This window comes from Patella vulgata, chromosome 5, assembly GCF_932274485.2.
Source record: "Patella vulgata chromosome 5, xgPatVulg1.2, whole genome shotgun sequence".
NCBI lineage: Eukaryota > Metazoa > Mollusca > Gastropoda > Patellidae > Patella > Patella vulgata.
This window is the reverse complement of record NC_065883.2, coordinates 51223670-51239049: the sequence shown is the minus strand read 5'-3', so window position 1 is coordinate 51239049 and position 15380 is coordinate 51223670. Positions and strand designations below refer to the sequence as shown.

General features: G+C 32.2%; 2 protein-coding genes across 5 annotated transcripts in view; one reads left to right on the top strand and one right to left on the bottom strand.

Moving 5' to 3' along the window:
* LOC126821175 (poly(rC)-binding protein 3) overlaps nt 1-15380 on the bottom strand; it is a 185617-nt gene that overhangs the window by 155477 nt on the left and 14760 nt on the right. The gene's annotated exons all lie outside the window — the stretch shown is intronic.
* Nucleotides 11697-15380, top strand: part of LOC126821152 (molybdenum cofactor sulfurase) — an 88551-nt gene continuing 84867 nt past the window's right edge. The window contains exon 1 of the mRNA XM_050549501.2: nt 11697-11794. Within this exon, the coding sequence (XP_050405458.1) occupies nt 11749-11794 (46 nt within the window). The 5' untranslated portion in view covers nt 11697-11748. The remainder of the gene's footprint in view (nt 11795-15380) is intronic.

The window sequence follows — 15380 nt, the reverse complement described above, 5'->3', positions numbered from 1 at the left end:
TCTGTTGGTAGATTTATAAGTTCAATGACTTGCCAGAAAGATAATGTAGTTCCCATTTTCCTACAGTGGAGTACTTGTTGCTTACATAAATACCTTTCGCATAAAGATTCTCTTTTGGAGAAATGTATTTGCTGCCAAAATTTTAGAAATTTTCGCAAAATGTTCATGCAGGTGATACATTGTGTGCTTACCAAATGTATTTCTGACGTACTATAGTGTGACTGAGTAGGTACTGCAGAATGAATGTGTTTGGGATTTATTTTTTCACCTGTGTTGCACTTAAAGAAAGATGTAATACGAATACAGAGTATTTTTTTAAATCCACTGAGTGAGATGAGCACTGTTAGTTAATCAGGGGGAATATAATGTTGCGTTGACATTTATTGTTTTAACACTTAATGGAATGTTGATAAATATTAGGTTAACATTAAGCTAAAATTAACAATGATGTATATAGTCAGTTGCACACACAAAATATTGTACTTCACAAGACTTCTGCATCTCTTGCATCTGGAACTTCTGTTTCTGTATTTCAAGATATCTTCCTTGGAGAATATATAAGGTCATCATATTGCACAACAAAAACTTAAGAATTACCAGAAATTGTTGAAATTCAAAATAGGCTTGTTCGTATCGCATCGTATATAAAGAAATTGTGGTTGACAGACCACATTTCACTGTGATCCTATAAACAATCATATTCTTGCACATTTCGTGTCACATCTAAAATAAGGGGTCTGTGACATGTACGTCATTTTGCCTTTGCCGGTCACATTTATGTATTGTACATCTGCATTGCACGTTTTATCTCCATGTTTTTACACAGATGAGAAAAGGATTATGTTTTTATTTCTAGAAAACACAATATAACAGATCTTTTAATGTTGCTTTTTTTTAAAAATTGAAGCTTGCCACAATAAAATTCGTTGAAGTAACCTTGATTTAGAGATTAATTTACATCCTTGAGATTAGTTTAATCAGCTTAAACAGCATGAAGCAAACAATATCCCCACTAATACATCATTTTTATGACACTTTCTGTTATACAGTTGTGCAATACAGATTGGCCATTGACATGAAATATGTTAAAAGCTTAACTCTTTGATGGGGGTTAAAAATAAAGATGTCTATGTTCATTTGTTTAACAAGGTGGACATCTATCTGTATTTCAATAGTCAATTTCAGAATACATAGAGAATCTCCTACGAGTCTTTTTTGATATAAAAAAGAAGTTACTTTTAATAAAAAATGAACTGTTTTTTTGAAAATAAAAAAAGTAGTTCCTTTTTAACTGACCAATCAAATTCATGTAAAGCGATATCTCCTAAGGAGATATCACAGTAGATTATGAAATTTATCACACAAGCGATATCTACTGTAGAATGTATTATTGGGTGATAAAAATGATTAGCTTTCTAAATTTTTGAACAAAATCGAAATTATGGTTGCGTTTACATTGATGCTATGCAAATAAAACAGACTGGATTAGTTTTCATGTACTGGTAAGCAGATGAAATTGATTAGTCCGTTAGGTGGCTACACAATATATCACATAACTCCCACAAGAGAAAGCACATGTATTGTAAGTGGATGTCATCTTTTTTCGAGACCTACCTTTTTTCAAATTTTCCAAACTGGATCAGGAGACAAGATACTACTACTAATCCCCTTCTGAATTCCACCTTAAGCTGGAGACAAGATACTAAATCAAAATCTGAATGCAATGTAAGGCTGGGAGACAAGTTGTCTTTTGTTACTGACCCATAAACATAATATATTATATAATTGTGATTTGCAGGAACTATATTTCAGTTACATTTAAATGGCTATTCCCACCAGGTTGCAACATTTATTTATTTTTTTTTTTTTTTATATAAATGGAATGAAATGGGGTTTAACGTCCTACTGTTTTGCTCCGAACTGGGCTAATGAAGACGTTTTTTTTTTTTTTATATAAAATATCAATAGTGTAGGTAAAGTTTAAGATACATCAGGCTAACCTAATGTCATGATTTTACTATTTAAATTATATTGTCCCTGTTTTATTTGTGAATGGACACTAATGTTCAATGTTTTCATTTCATGTGGATTATTTATTGTGGTCAGAAAGTAGATGACAATCTATTATTATCAGATGACCTTGAGAACCAGATGGCTAGTTAATGTCTATGTCGGTCACTACTGGCTCATACACCAGTATTGATAAAGCAGTCAATTGTCTTGGTTTTCTTCGATAGCCACAGAAATCTTCCAAGAGCTTTATATCAATCTCCCATTGAAAATTGCTTCTGACTTAGCAGACGTGTCTTTACCCTAGCCAACTGGACATAAGAGATCAATGATAAAGATTAGGTAAATGGACAGTCTCAGGCAGCTAACTTCCCAGTAAGCTCTAAGAAAGACAAACAGTACAGTTTTAGACAATACAATTATTAAAAGATGGTTTATTTTAGACTAGGGTTTAATATTCAAATTCATTATCTTTAAAACAGAATGCCAGACTTTAAATCAAAAGATAATTGAATGTCTGCTGAGAAGCTTATACACAGATTTCAATACAGAAACCTTGAGATTTATTAAAATCTTCTTTTTTTCTTCCAATAGATTATGTGGCCTATAGGATTAAAATATAAAGCAAAAAAGAATCCTGAATTGACTTAAATAGCTTTGATAGATCCAATCAAACTATATATCTGAGTGGTATTAGAGAAGAAATTGGAAGCTGCCAAAATTGTCTAAAATTTCAATGACCTTTTCAGTAGTTATTTTTTTATCTAAAACCTTCAGGAAGTAAAACTTTGACATTTGAAATGTAAGAACAGAAATGGACCATTTGCTTAAAACAAGCAGTTAAAAGAAAATTAGATTTTTTGGTTTAGTTAAATGCCAGTAAATGAGTCAGTATTTTCATTCTAGTAAGCAAAATTGCAACTTTGATGTTGTATGATGATCCGAAAATCAATATTGATGACAGTACCATCAGAAATTAAGTTAAATTAAATATAATGGAATAAAAATTGTAGTAGAAAAGCCGATGTAATCAATAGTGAAGCTCGACATCCTCCATTCAAATATCCAATAAGATCTGCAATACTTATATTCTGTCTTAGGGAAAAATGACCACTTCAGTATCATAAAATTCTGTCAATGCATGGTATTAAGAATTAAAGTAGCCATTAACTTGTCAAAGTATAGTCTATATTGCAACGGAATGAATAACTGCCATCATATTTATTTAATTTAATAGCATTTTGATAGTCACATTACTACAGATAAATCTTGGTAATCATGTACATGAAAGAATGCCAATAAATCTTTTCATGTAGAACTGAGCCAACAGCACAATTAATCGTAGTATTGGGAATGGATTTTCATGCACAATGAATAAAAAACACTTGTTATACCTTTAGTGGATAGAAACATTGCATGATGATAAAATATTTATGACCAAGAATGTTATAAACAATTTTCTAGCATAAACCAACCCTTAACATTTTTATGCATAAAGTTTTTCACTGAGCCTTGTTGTGTCTGTCTTTCTTGAGTAATGTAATTTATTTCTTCATTTTCCCAATGTAATTGAATTCTGTTACATGTACATAAGGACAAGAATAGCAGGCAATGGACATAACTAAATCTATATGCTTTCACGTTGCATTTCCATGCTGTAATTTTCATATACTTGAAGAGTAAATGAAAAATTGCTTCCTTAAAATTTATCTTATGACAAACTATTTTTGGTCCTATCCATCAAACAATACACTTTTTCATTCACAACAGACATTCCCTATGAACAACTTCATATTGTCTATTGTTTTATGAATAATACACTATTTATATCCATTTTATCACTGAATATTGTGTTTTTATCAATCATTATATGACAAGTAATTTATCTTTATTATAGAACTTTTGTAATAGAGAATTTTGCGACATTAAAAAACAATAACCATTAATTGTTTTCAAGAATATAAATATGAACACAAGATAACCTTACTCAATCAAATCAACTTTGCCACTGACCATACCTGCATATATTGTTTGAAATCTGGTCAATAAAACCATCCGAGTCTGGACATGCATGCAATGACAGATTCCATTATTCTAGCCACATGACTCTTTAATTCCTTGTTAATGATAATATTTTAACTGTACGCATGTGCCTATTATATAGGCATCTTCCCAACTGCCAAATTTTCATAGTTAGGTACAGCAGAGTATTCACCCTCCACAGATTTCACTATCAAATGTTAAGGCTTTAGATTGAAATGAGGTCAGAAAAGAGTATAGTACACAATATAATTTTCATGGCTATTCTTATTATAATTGCTTTGTATTCCAGGGGTAGTTGGCCGTGTGGTGTAACATGCTTTAGATCATAAGGCCTCTCATTGAGTCAAGTTGCTCAGATTCCATCCCACACTTGTATGTGACAAAAAGTAGGATCCCCTGCCTAACCTCATGGGTTTTCAGTGGGTTCTCCTGTTTCCTCGCACTGCTCCCTATGCACAAGTGAATTATTGAAATAAAGTTGTACTATATAATATGTTAGACCTAGAATTTGTTTAGTGGCCAATAAGCCCCCCCCCCCTCTCTCTCTCTCTCACTTCATAATTATTATGCAGGCAGCTTGGTAAATCCAAAGGTGAAGATATCTTCGGAAGTTTATAAGATATAGACAATGAACTAAGAACAAGAATGAAGGAAGAGATATATTTCTGGTGTAGTGATTAAATATGTGAATGAGTGGTATCTTAGCCTAGTTAGTAAATATTCTAATCATGTATTATTTATAGAAGTAATCCCCACTGTTAGCGAACTATCACGAAGGATAAGTTTCAATATGATCTTGTAAGTGGTATGACAATACCAGCATTAAGTATCTATATATTTACTTGAAGAAACCCAGTGTTTTTTCTCTGGCTAAACTGAAATACAATGGAAACATGATATATAGGTGTTTTTTTCTTCCTTTTATGTTTTTCGATTACACAGTACCATATGGTCTTTTCTCTGGGCTGTATTTTGTGTATCTAAGGTGTGGCAGATATGATCTTATGCCACGTTGAAAAAGGAAATCACACAGAATATTAAGCTATTGCATCTGGTTCTAAAATTTCAATGAAACTCCTTCCCTTTTCTTATTACTGTTGCCGGACATGTTATTGTGTACACGTGTGCCTGTTTTCTGTGTAAAGCAGACTGAATGGACAATCTATAATTAATATAATCGTACTTTAAGGGTGTCTGGTATTGACACGGTCTTCATGTGTTTTGTGTTTTTAGATGAACCTAAATAAGCCTTTAACAATCTGTGGTTGACATTGATTATTAAGCTGATCATTACTTCGTCTAGGTCCATTTCTCTTGTTTTAAAAATCTTCGACAAGCTTTATAAAAAATGTGTCTACTAGAATAATCATACTAGATAAATGAATAAAGTATGCAGTGTGTGCAAATTCTTCCTTCCAGATAACTGAAATTGTCTGCTTATTGTGATACAGCTGCCATCTTCTTTCAACACCAAACTTAAAGGAGCTAAACGTTTTTCATCATGTCAAAATACCCAGGAGGTACGGTGGATCACTAACCATGAGGTCCCCAATTTAATTCCAAAGCCATGCAAATGAACAGTGTCCAATCCCTTGGATGGTAAGCAAAGCAAAGGTCATGTGAAAACATTTTTGTGTATATAAAAGAATCCTTACCAGTTGGAATTTGATGAAATGGAGGTGCAAATGCTGCTTTCTGGACAAATTGTTCTCATGGCTGGCACACATCATGGGCTATGCATGTCTTTAATTACCCAGATTGTGCAGAAAAGAAGAATGTTAAACCTGATTTGATTTCATTTTATAATTCTACCCATGTACTAGCCATTTCTATCTATAATAAACTTGACTTTCGTACTCTCAACTACAAAATAATGACTATAAGACACTAAATCCCTGTCATTTGGAAAAATTAATTGACAAATTGAACAATCTATATGATTATGACCATAGCAGTTATATTTGAATTACTTCACAATGTAGGTTGTTGAGTGGTGTAATGTACACGCTTTAGATCATTAAGTCTGTTATTGAGACAAGTGACAGGGTTTCGATTCCAACCTTGTGGGTTTTCTCTAGGTTCTCCAGCTTCCTCCCACCGCTATAGATCTTTACATGCACGCAAATTATTGAAATAAACTTTACCATGTTAGTTCCAAAATGACCTGTATTGTGTCAAGTGCATATTAAACCTCATCTCTCACTCTCTTTCTTTCCCTTCACACTGTTGCATGTTTAGAGACAAATATGTTAAACAGGAACAAATCCTTATCCACATCAAACTAATAAGATAGCCGAGTTAAAGAAGTTAGATCATTAGTAAAGCTGATGTATAAGGATAATAATAAGAATATAGTATAAATACACCTATATACATCTTATAAACACCTGTTACTTCTCTTATTTATTAAACATCTTCAAAATCCACTGTGTCATTTTATTATTTTAAATCTTTCCTGCATTTTCTCAATAATGATGTGACTTTAGAAACACACATGGCTCTTTTGCATTATTCTGGTCTTGTAAAAAAAAACAACAGAAATTATTTTCAATAGATTACAAAGCACCAGAGAAAACCTATCTAAGTTTAATTGGACGGGGTGCATTTGTCTCTATAGAAGATCTTCAAAGAATAACACTATACTCCCTGGATACCTTCTGTAATGAGATAGTCTATAAGAAACCAATATTCTCTCCATTCTTCCATGTTGCTTTATGAGTATCTGCTGGCTATGAAATTATTATCAAAGTAGTACTAGCCATGTTTAATGATGGTTAAAAGGATAGAGTATGCCACGTAAACAACATTACCCATGTAATTTATAGGCAGATTAATATTGGATATTTTTCTTAATAACATTACCCCAACATGCTATCAAAAATCTCAAAGTATATAATCAAGATATTTCTCTAAGAAATTGAAATTTGAATTTGGGACTTGAGCTTCACTAATATGCAAGTAATATCACCAGGATCTTGTGATCTTACAAATATCTTGCATCCATATTTCAAAAACAAATACTGTTAGAGGTTCAAGTTTGTTTCCAACTGAATTAAATAAGTATTATAATTGTTTATTTTCTCCTGACAAAATGTCCTACTTGATTAATTTAGAATCAGGGTCAAGACATCTTCGATGCATCATAGGATACTGAATAATTTCCACATAACATAATTTTACATTCCGCAATGAACTCACTTGTCCAGTGGAAAACCCCTTCAGGATGTACTCCGATGGCAAAACACCAAAAAATGTTTTTTGACATTGAAAGTAATAGTTTGCAAAGATAAGCAGGCTCTGATTAAACGCATAACCACAACAAATTACTAAATTGGTCTGGAACTCCTTCGTTGACAAGAACTGCATGAATGGACCAACAGATACAAATTATGACAATATATGTCAATCATATGAGAAATGATTGATCTCGACATACAGGAGATCAAAATCATTATTATGAGAAATCCTACATCTACATCTCCTTCAGACATTCATTTACTCGAACTATTATTACTTTTGTTCTAACTTTATTGAAGATTTTTCATTATCAAACTGAATAAGCAAGCCCTCTTTTGTCAGCTTATTGATGAAGACTACCAAGGAACATAACACTATAGATTATTCTTGCAAATGAAAAATGGTAAAAATTGATTTGTACAAAAGAAATAAAACCATAAAGCCTGAATGATTCAACATAAACTCCTACCATTAAAATATTGGATCAATAAATTTCAACATTTATTACAAAAACTTCTGATTTTGTTGTGATATGTTTTAGGGATTAACGAAGAGATAGGAGTTTATTTTATTCGGTAAGGAAGTCAGGATTATGGGAATGATAACAGGAAAGGATTTCAAATATAGTCGATACTGAACTTTAGATCTACATTTAAGATTGGGGCTTGATTATACATGGATATTAAATCTGATAGGAAGATACCTGCTGGACGTCCAAAGTTGATCCAATCGGATATAGATTGTATTATTGCTAACCTAATACTTGCCAACCAAGTTTAACAGTAATCTGTATATGTGTCTGGCTAGATGATTGATGGCATTAACCTTCATTCTAGAATACTGTCATTTTGGTTCTGAAATATTGGAGAGGGGGGTCATCTTCACATGGGTGGTTGGGTGGTGGTGGTGCTATAAAAACATAAGGTCTGTCATCCCTGCACAATCTTCAGTTTGTTTCAAGCTGGTATGGGAGTAATTATCATTTTTATAATCAGTCATTGAAATGAACATTTACCATATTAGTAAGTGCAGGAGGAACGCACTACATGCGAACAAAGCCGATAAGACAAACCTGCGGACAAGACAAACTACATAGACATTGTAAGAAATAAAAAACAAATATCTATACAAGTTATTTATTCAATACTTCATATTTTTCAAAAAACGTTTATTAGTTTTTCTTCTTTTCTATATAGGCTCCACAGGAATTATTTCAACTTTTGATAAAGCATTTCAAAGATTTTTGCTACAAATACAATTATCTGTGCTGTCTTAAGAATGACAACAGCCAGTAGAATATTGAGAGGCTTATACAGTCAAAATGTCTTGAAAAGCAACAACTAACAGAAAATCTGAAATTTACATGTGCACATCATATTCTAGACATTTGATTGTAAACTGTGGAAAGGTCAATAATTTTATTAGAACATATTGGTAAAGTTTTCAATGAATTCAATGCGAAAGTTATAACTAAATGTGTTGTTGAAAAATCAAAAATATTGTCAATATACAAAAATGACAAATACAAAATATGAAAGAAATTTTTTTTATGTAAACAGGAGCAACTTCAGAAGAATTTGAAGGGCTGATGTAGTTGTCATAACCGACATTACAAAAGTACAAACTGTCACACAAAAACATATAACTAGCAGACAACATTCATAACAAACTTCATGTATAAAAAGCAAGCAGATCTTGAAAAATGTCTTCTGGTGAAGCAAAAAAGATGTGTGGTTAGATCATACAATTTTAGAAATTGTGCATACATGACTGATGAATATGTCTGTGTCTTGTTTATGACAGTGGTCTTGTGTGTGTGTGTGTGTGTGTGTGTATATATATATATATATATATATATATATATATATACTATCAGGGGGTAGAACATTGTTAACACATAATGTAAATAATACTCTAGGCTTTCAGACAGGGGCATTACAAAGGCTTTCAGACAGGGGCATAACAAACTATATATATATAGAAATGTGATTTTATAAATTGAACTTTATATTAATGCAAACTCAAATTATTATTTATATTGGATGAAAAACTAAGGCCCACCTCTGTACTCATTTGCCTGCACATACAAGAACAATCATCTGAATTTTCCTCATAGCACACTGCATGGTGTAGGCCTGGCCCATCTTCACTAGCCCACATGGTGAAGAAATGAGCGAAGCTAAACTCTATTTCAATTCATTTCTCAAATCTTTAACCATGTAGACATATTAATTGAAAAGGTTTAATTGGATAATTGTAATGTTTACTCAGTCCAAAAATCTTAATCTTGTAAGGATCAGTCAAATATCATTGATGTAGACAAATTACCTTGACAGTCTCAGAATTTCTAAAATACAGTGCTGATGAGACGGCAATCCATCTATTGTACGATTGTAATAACACATTTTAAAGCTCAAGTTGGGTATTTTTCAAATTCAATTTTTTACAGTTAACTCAAGTATTTGTTTCTTTAGATAATTTCCCCCTCATTGGCAACCTCAGTAAAGAACCAGAATTATTTCAAAAATAGTCAAAGTGCTATATTTCTGTTAACCATAATCCTTTGCCAAAATAATTGCAACAGACAATTTAAAATGAACTGGTTCATCGAAACATCCTCATATTTCTGTTTTGTAAGTAAAGTGAGATTGTAAAATTAATAATGTTATGACTATTTTCTCTCAAAAGTTTCCAAGTGAATTCTCCAAATTGTGTGTGGTTGATGTTTTTACAAAAGACATCTTGTAGCTTAATATTACTGACAGTAATGCTATTATTTAAACATTTGCCGTTATTTATTTTACCTTAAAATGTTTTTTCCTGTTGATTGAAAATGCACATGTATGACAGATATGTTGGAGAAAAATACAATTTATGATGTACGTAGCACCTTCTGCCATAGCACAGTAACCTAAATAAAATAAAATATATATCTATGCCAAAAATGATTCAGATTTTTTCAATCTTTAGTGTAAAACATGTTAGAAACATTGAAAATCTACCATGTAATTATAAAGAAACACACCTGAATGTATTGAAATAATATCATATCCAATTATTTTTAGCATATAGTAGACACGTACATCTAACATGTACATAAAGCTTGCCTTGTTTGTACTCCAGTTAAATGTTGACCAACTCAACAGTCCGTCTTCTAAGAGCAAGAAACTATAACGTGAGATAAATAAAGGACTTGATCTGATCTGATTTTCGTCAAAGATATAATTAGGGCAACTCAAACATTTTGTTACATGTACAAGGATTGACTGAATGGTGGTAACACAACCATAATTACTGATAATTACTATACTTCATAATAATTCTAAAGATTTTGTAGGCAAGTTGAAATGGGGTTTCATTTACAATCTGTACATGTAGGTGCTTGCATGTGTTTGGTTTTCTTGTGACAAGATACATTCATTTCAATAATACGTTGATATTCATTACAATAATACATTCATATTCCTTGACACATTCATATGCATTGAAACATTCATATTCTCATTGACACATTCATATGCATTAATACACTCATATTCATTGACACATTCATATTTATTGACACATTCATATGCATTAGACTAATGCATAATACAAAACGTTCATATTAATTGAATGATAGATACAGCCATATTAAACAGAATGACACATCTGTGTTCAATACTGTAATACCTTCATATAAAAAAACAACTGTCACATCTATGTTCAATGCATGAGTCCCATGTATTTCAATTCCATTATCAAATTCAGTTTAAAATATATCCTACTATGATGTTTTATTACAGGGCTAAAAAACTAAACAATTTGTGCAGGTTAAACCAGTTTGCAGTGACAATGAAATAATGTCCTTTACCGTAACAGACTATAAGATTAGTAAAGTTCACAATGATCAATGCTGTGTAAATCTACAAATTCATTAGGTGTGAATTGGCAGACAGTGTCTTCAAAAAATTTCAATAATGATTGTTAAAGGCTTAATGTCTACTCTAATGTCTGTTTAAAAGTTTAATCTTTGTTTGTGTTTTGGGGGAAGACGATGCAAGTGAGAATTGATTACCATTAGTTGTAACACATTATTTGTTATGAAGTTTATCTGCAGTAAACAACTAAACAGCTTAATTAGAGAGCTGTTTCTCTTCTCATCTTTGTCAAAAAAAGAAGAGTGAAATACCTACATTGGCACTTCCAACGAACAGCCAGTGTTTTCCTCTTGCTATCTTCATATCCACAGGGTTCATTTGGCCACCTCGCAAACTGATTGAGAGTGGGAAAAGTGCCAGAGCAGCTGCCAAGCAAGCCCATAACATATAACATGAAATTTTATATACTTTCAACCCAATTTTACATTGATTATGAAATTCATCAAGTGTAATTCAACGATTTTTAGGTGCACATTTATTCATGTGTAAAGATATCTTCACTTAATTCTCTAAAGGGAAATGTTCATATCAGTCGTGCATGTACATATCTTCACTGGAGTACAGGTATCTTCACTTCTATAAAGGTAAATGTTCGTTTTTATCATGTCTATAGATATCTTCACTTCTATAAAGGAAATTATCATGTTTGTAGATATCTTTACTTCTATATAGGAAAATGTATGCTTTTGTCGTGATCGTAGATATTTTCACTTCTATAAAGGAACATGTTCACTTGAGTCATGTGTGTAGATATATTCTACAAAGTAGTATAAAGGAAAATGTTCACTTAAGTCATGTTTGTAGATATCTTAACTTTTATAAGGGAAAATGTTCGCTTTTGTCGTGTTTGTACATATTTCCACTTTAGTCATGAGTGTACGTATCTTCACATCTATAAAGGGCTAGTATACGATTTAGTCATGTTTGTAGATATATTCACTTCAGGAAAGGAAAATCTTCACTTTAGTCATGTGTGTAGATATCTACGTTCTAGTGATCAATAATAGAAAATGTTTGCTTTATTAATATGTGTAGATATTTTCATTTGATCTATAATGGAAAATGTTTGCTTTAAACATTTAATTAATATATTTTACTGTAAAATTGGGGATCAATGCAACTTTTTAATATCTCTATGAATAGATGCTGTACCTTTCATCTTCTATAAATTTTCACTTTAAATATCTCTCCTGCTGATGTTATCAATCAAAACATAGTGATGCATGTAAAATAACAATGAAATAGAATGTTTAAATTATAAAGTTAATATAAAAGAGGTATTAGATGAAAATAACATTTCCTTTCAATGGAAAAGTCATCAAGTTGGATCATAAAGTATCTATGGAAGTTAGATTTATTGTGGTCATTCTGTTTTATCACATCTGTAGTTGACAGCAGATCTTGATAAAGGCAATGCAACACACTCCCAAATTTTCTCAAGGTTCTTGGAGGTCAATTTTGATAAAAGGCGTTGCGTTTCCTCAACCTGGAACACTTTAGTTAACGCCCATATGATCTTCGACTTTGAATATCATAACATTGTGAATGAAATTGAGACCTGTGTGAAATTTAAATTTCCATGGTATTTAGCATTAAATTATTTCCTGGGTGATTCTCAAATAGCTGTAAACTGTAGTACAAACATGTGTTCAATTTAAACTTTCTAAAAAATCTGGTGCTTTTAGCATAATGAAATTACATGCATGTATTTACAATAATTGTATTTGCTTTTTCTGGTAACATGAGAAAATAGAAGGATATTCAATTTTAGAACTAATAGGGGTATTCTAACACCAAATCCCTCTTAAAATACTGTTATTTAATATTATTAATTATGGCATCCTGTGCTTCATGTATAATAAGTCTGTAGCACTTAAACTTGCAAATGGAATTTATTGAGAGTGAGTTTTTAATATAGCGAAATAATAGCTATTAATCTATTTTATTGCCAGACAAGAAATGGTAATATTGTTATGGAACAATAGAAATAAAGCAATGATGATTCCATGTCACACCATGGTAAAGACAATGATTGTGTATACAGAACAGTATGAGCGTGCCATATATCCATCATAATCCACTTGTTACTTGTTACTGTTATCAACCATATTATTATTCGTAGCTTGCTCAATTCATCATATATTAACATAAAGGTTCACAAAGACTTAAATCAGTATCACAGATGCATGTTACAAATAGATACAATGATCTGACCAACTGTGGTCAGACAGGGGAATGCGGGTGCTGTAGTCACAACATGACTTCATCAGCAATAGTGTTCCCTAAAAATGAGAAGTGGTACTAGGTGTTCTAGATCGAGCAACCACATAAGTGTCACAGGCATGACACAATTTCATGCCAATCACAAGTTAGTAATGACTGGCCCAGAATGATAGTATGATGGTATCCAAACCTTCGGGTGACAGCTATCGTATTGATGCATTCTTAATTAATGCAATGGCACATTGTGTTTGTGTGTTTACACGATCAGGACAACATCATTCTCATGTGTTATCATCGTGATCTGATGTTGTAACATTCTTAATTGCAAGATCACTGGCATCTTTCAAACGAGATTTACAATCATCCATTCATAAAATGGTGCTTTTTTATTGCATCCCCATATCTTTTAATAAGATCTAATTTGTTTCATTGATAAGAATTATAATATGCAGTATTTGTGCCAAATATGATGAATTGCTGATGGTGGAATATTGTAATTATAGAGGACCAATACATGTTACCTTGTAGCCCCCCCCCCCCACCCCATTCAAATTCTTCAATCCTGTGAGCCTGTGATATGTGGGCTTGAACATAAACAATTCATATTTGGATGAGAATAGCAAGTGTAGACAGCATCTACCTCAACACAGAAATTTTTTCAACATTTTTGTTGAATATAACGGTAAACACAAGGTGTACATGTACAATACCTCTAAAGTAGAGTGGCTGACAGAAATTGTTGAAGGCATGTTGTGTCAACAATGGAGGTTCAGTCATGGTTTGTGTGTAAGGCTACGAACACCCAATATATATTTCTTCAGATCTGTAATAATTTACCTAATTTGTCCTCTGTATCATGTCAACAAGCAGTTTGCCTTTTTTCTTGTCCCATTAAATTAACCATTACTAGTAAAAGTATGTTTATAAATATTCCACTGTTGTCTAATAAAGTGCTGCTACATTTGTTTAAATAAGAGTTAAGACAAAACTGCTTTCACTTCTTCTTACACATAAACAATCTAGCTTCAGCTACGATAAGATGTTTTTAAAAACTGATTAATAATAATAATGTACATTTAGATAAAGAGCTGGTCGTTCGTGCTAAAGTTGTATTATGTAAGATTTAGATAAAGAGCTGGCTGTTCTTGCTATAAAATAGTTCAAAACCATTGTAAGGTGCTTAGCAAAAATGAGACTGACTGATGCACGGGATTCTATTAGGAGTGATGCAGCCATGAGCCGAGCACCACAGGTGCAAGCTTTCACGGCAGTCGAAGGGGGGGTCCGGGGGCATGCTCCCCCTGAGAAATTTTTGAATCTAGAGTCCCTGAAATGCCATTTCCTGGACTTTGGGGGAAGATTTGGCAGAAAACACTTATAACATGAGTAAATTTATTTATTAAGAATTTTGCAAGAACATACAAAGTACTGTGAATCTGTGTCAACATACGAAAGTGATCATATCATCATTTACATGGACCTATATCTTTGATATATTGTTGTGGTGAATATACACAAATTAGCAAAGATATGACTATATCTTCATCAAGCGTTCTTGCTTCGTCAAGTTTTACTGAACAAATAACAGTTTTTACTAATTTCAGCTTTGAACCAGCGGCTGCCAGGCAGGATACGCCCACATTTTGCAAGAGATGGATAGAGAACAAGCTTTAAACAAAAAAATTTTTGGGAACAATCAAGGGCCATAATCCAGAAAGTTATGGTTTGAAATGCACAAATATCAAAAGGGACTGAGATTTTTGGAATATAAAGATATGTTTTAAGTTTTATCAAAATCGGATAAAAATTGTGACCTCTAGAGGGTCCATAACCTTTGTATTACATACTTATACACAATTTGCATACAAAGAACGGCCATTTTGTCAGTCAGTTTCATTTTGATTTTCCCGAAATTCCAATTCAACCCTCATTATCAGGGCCTAAAAT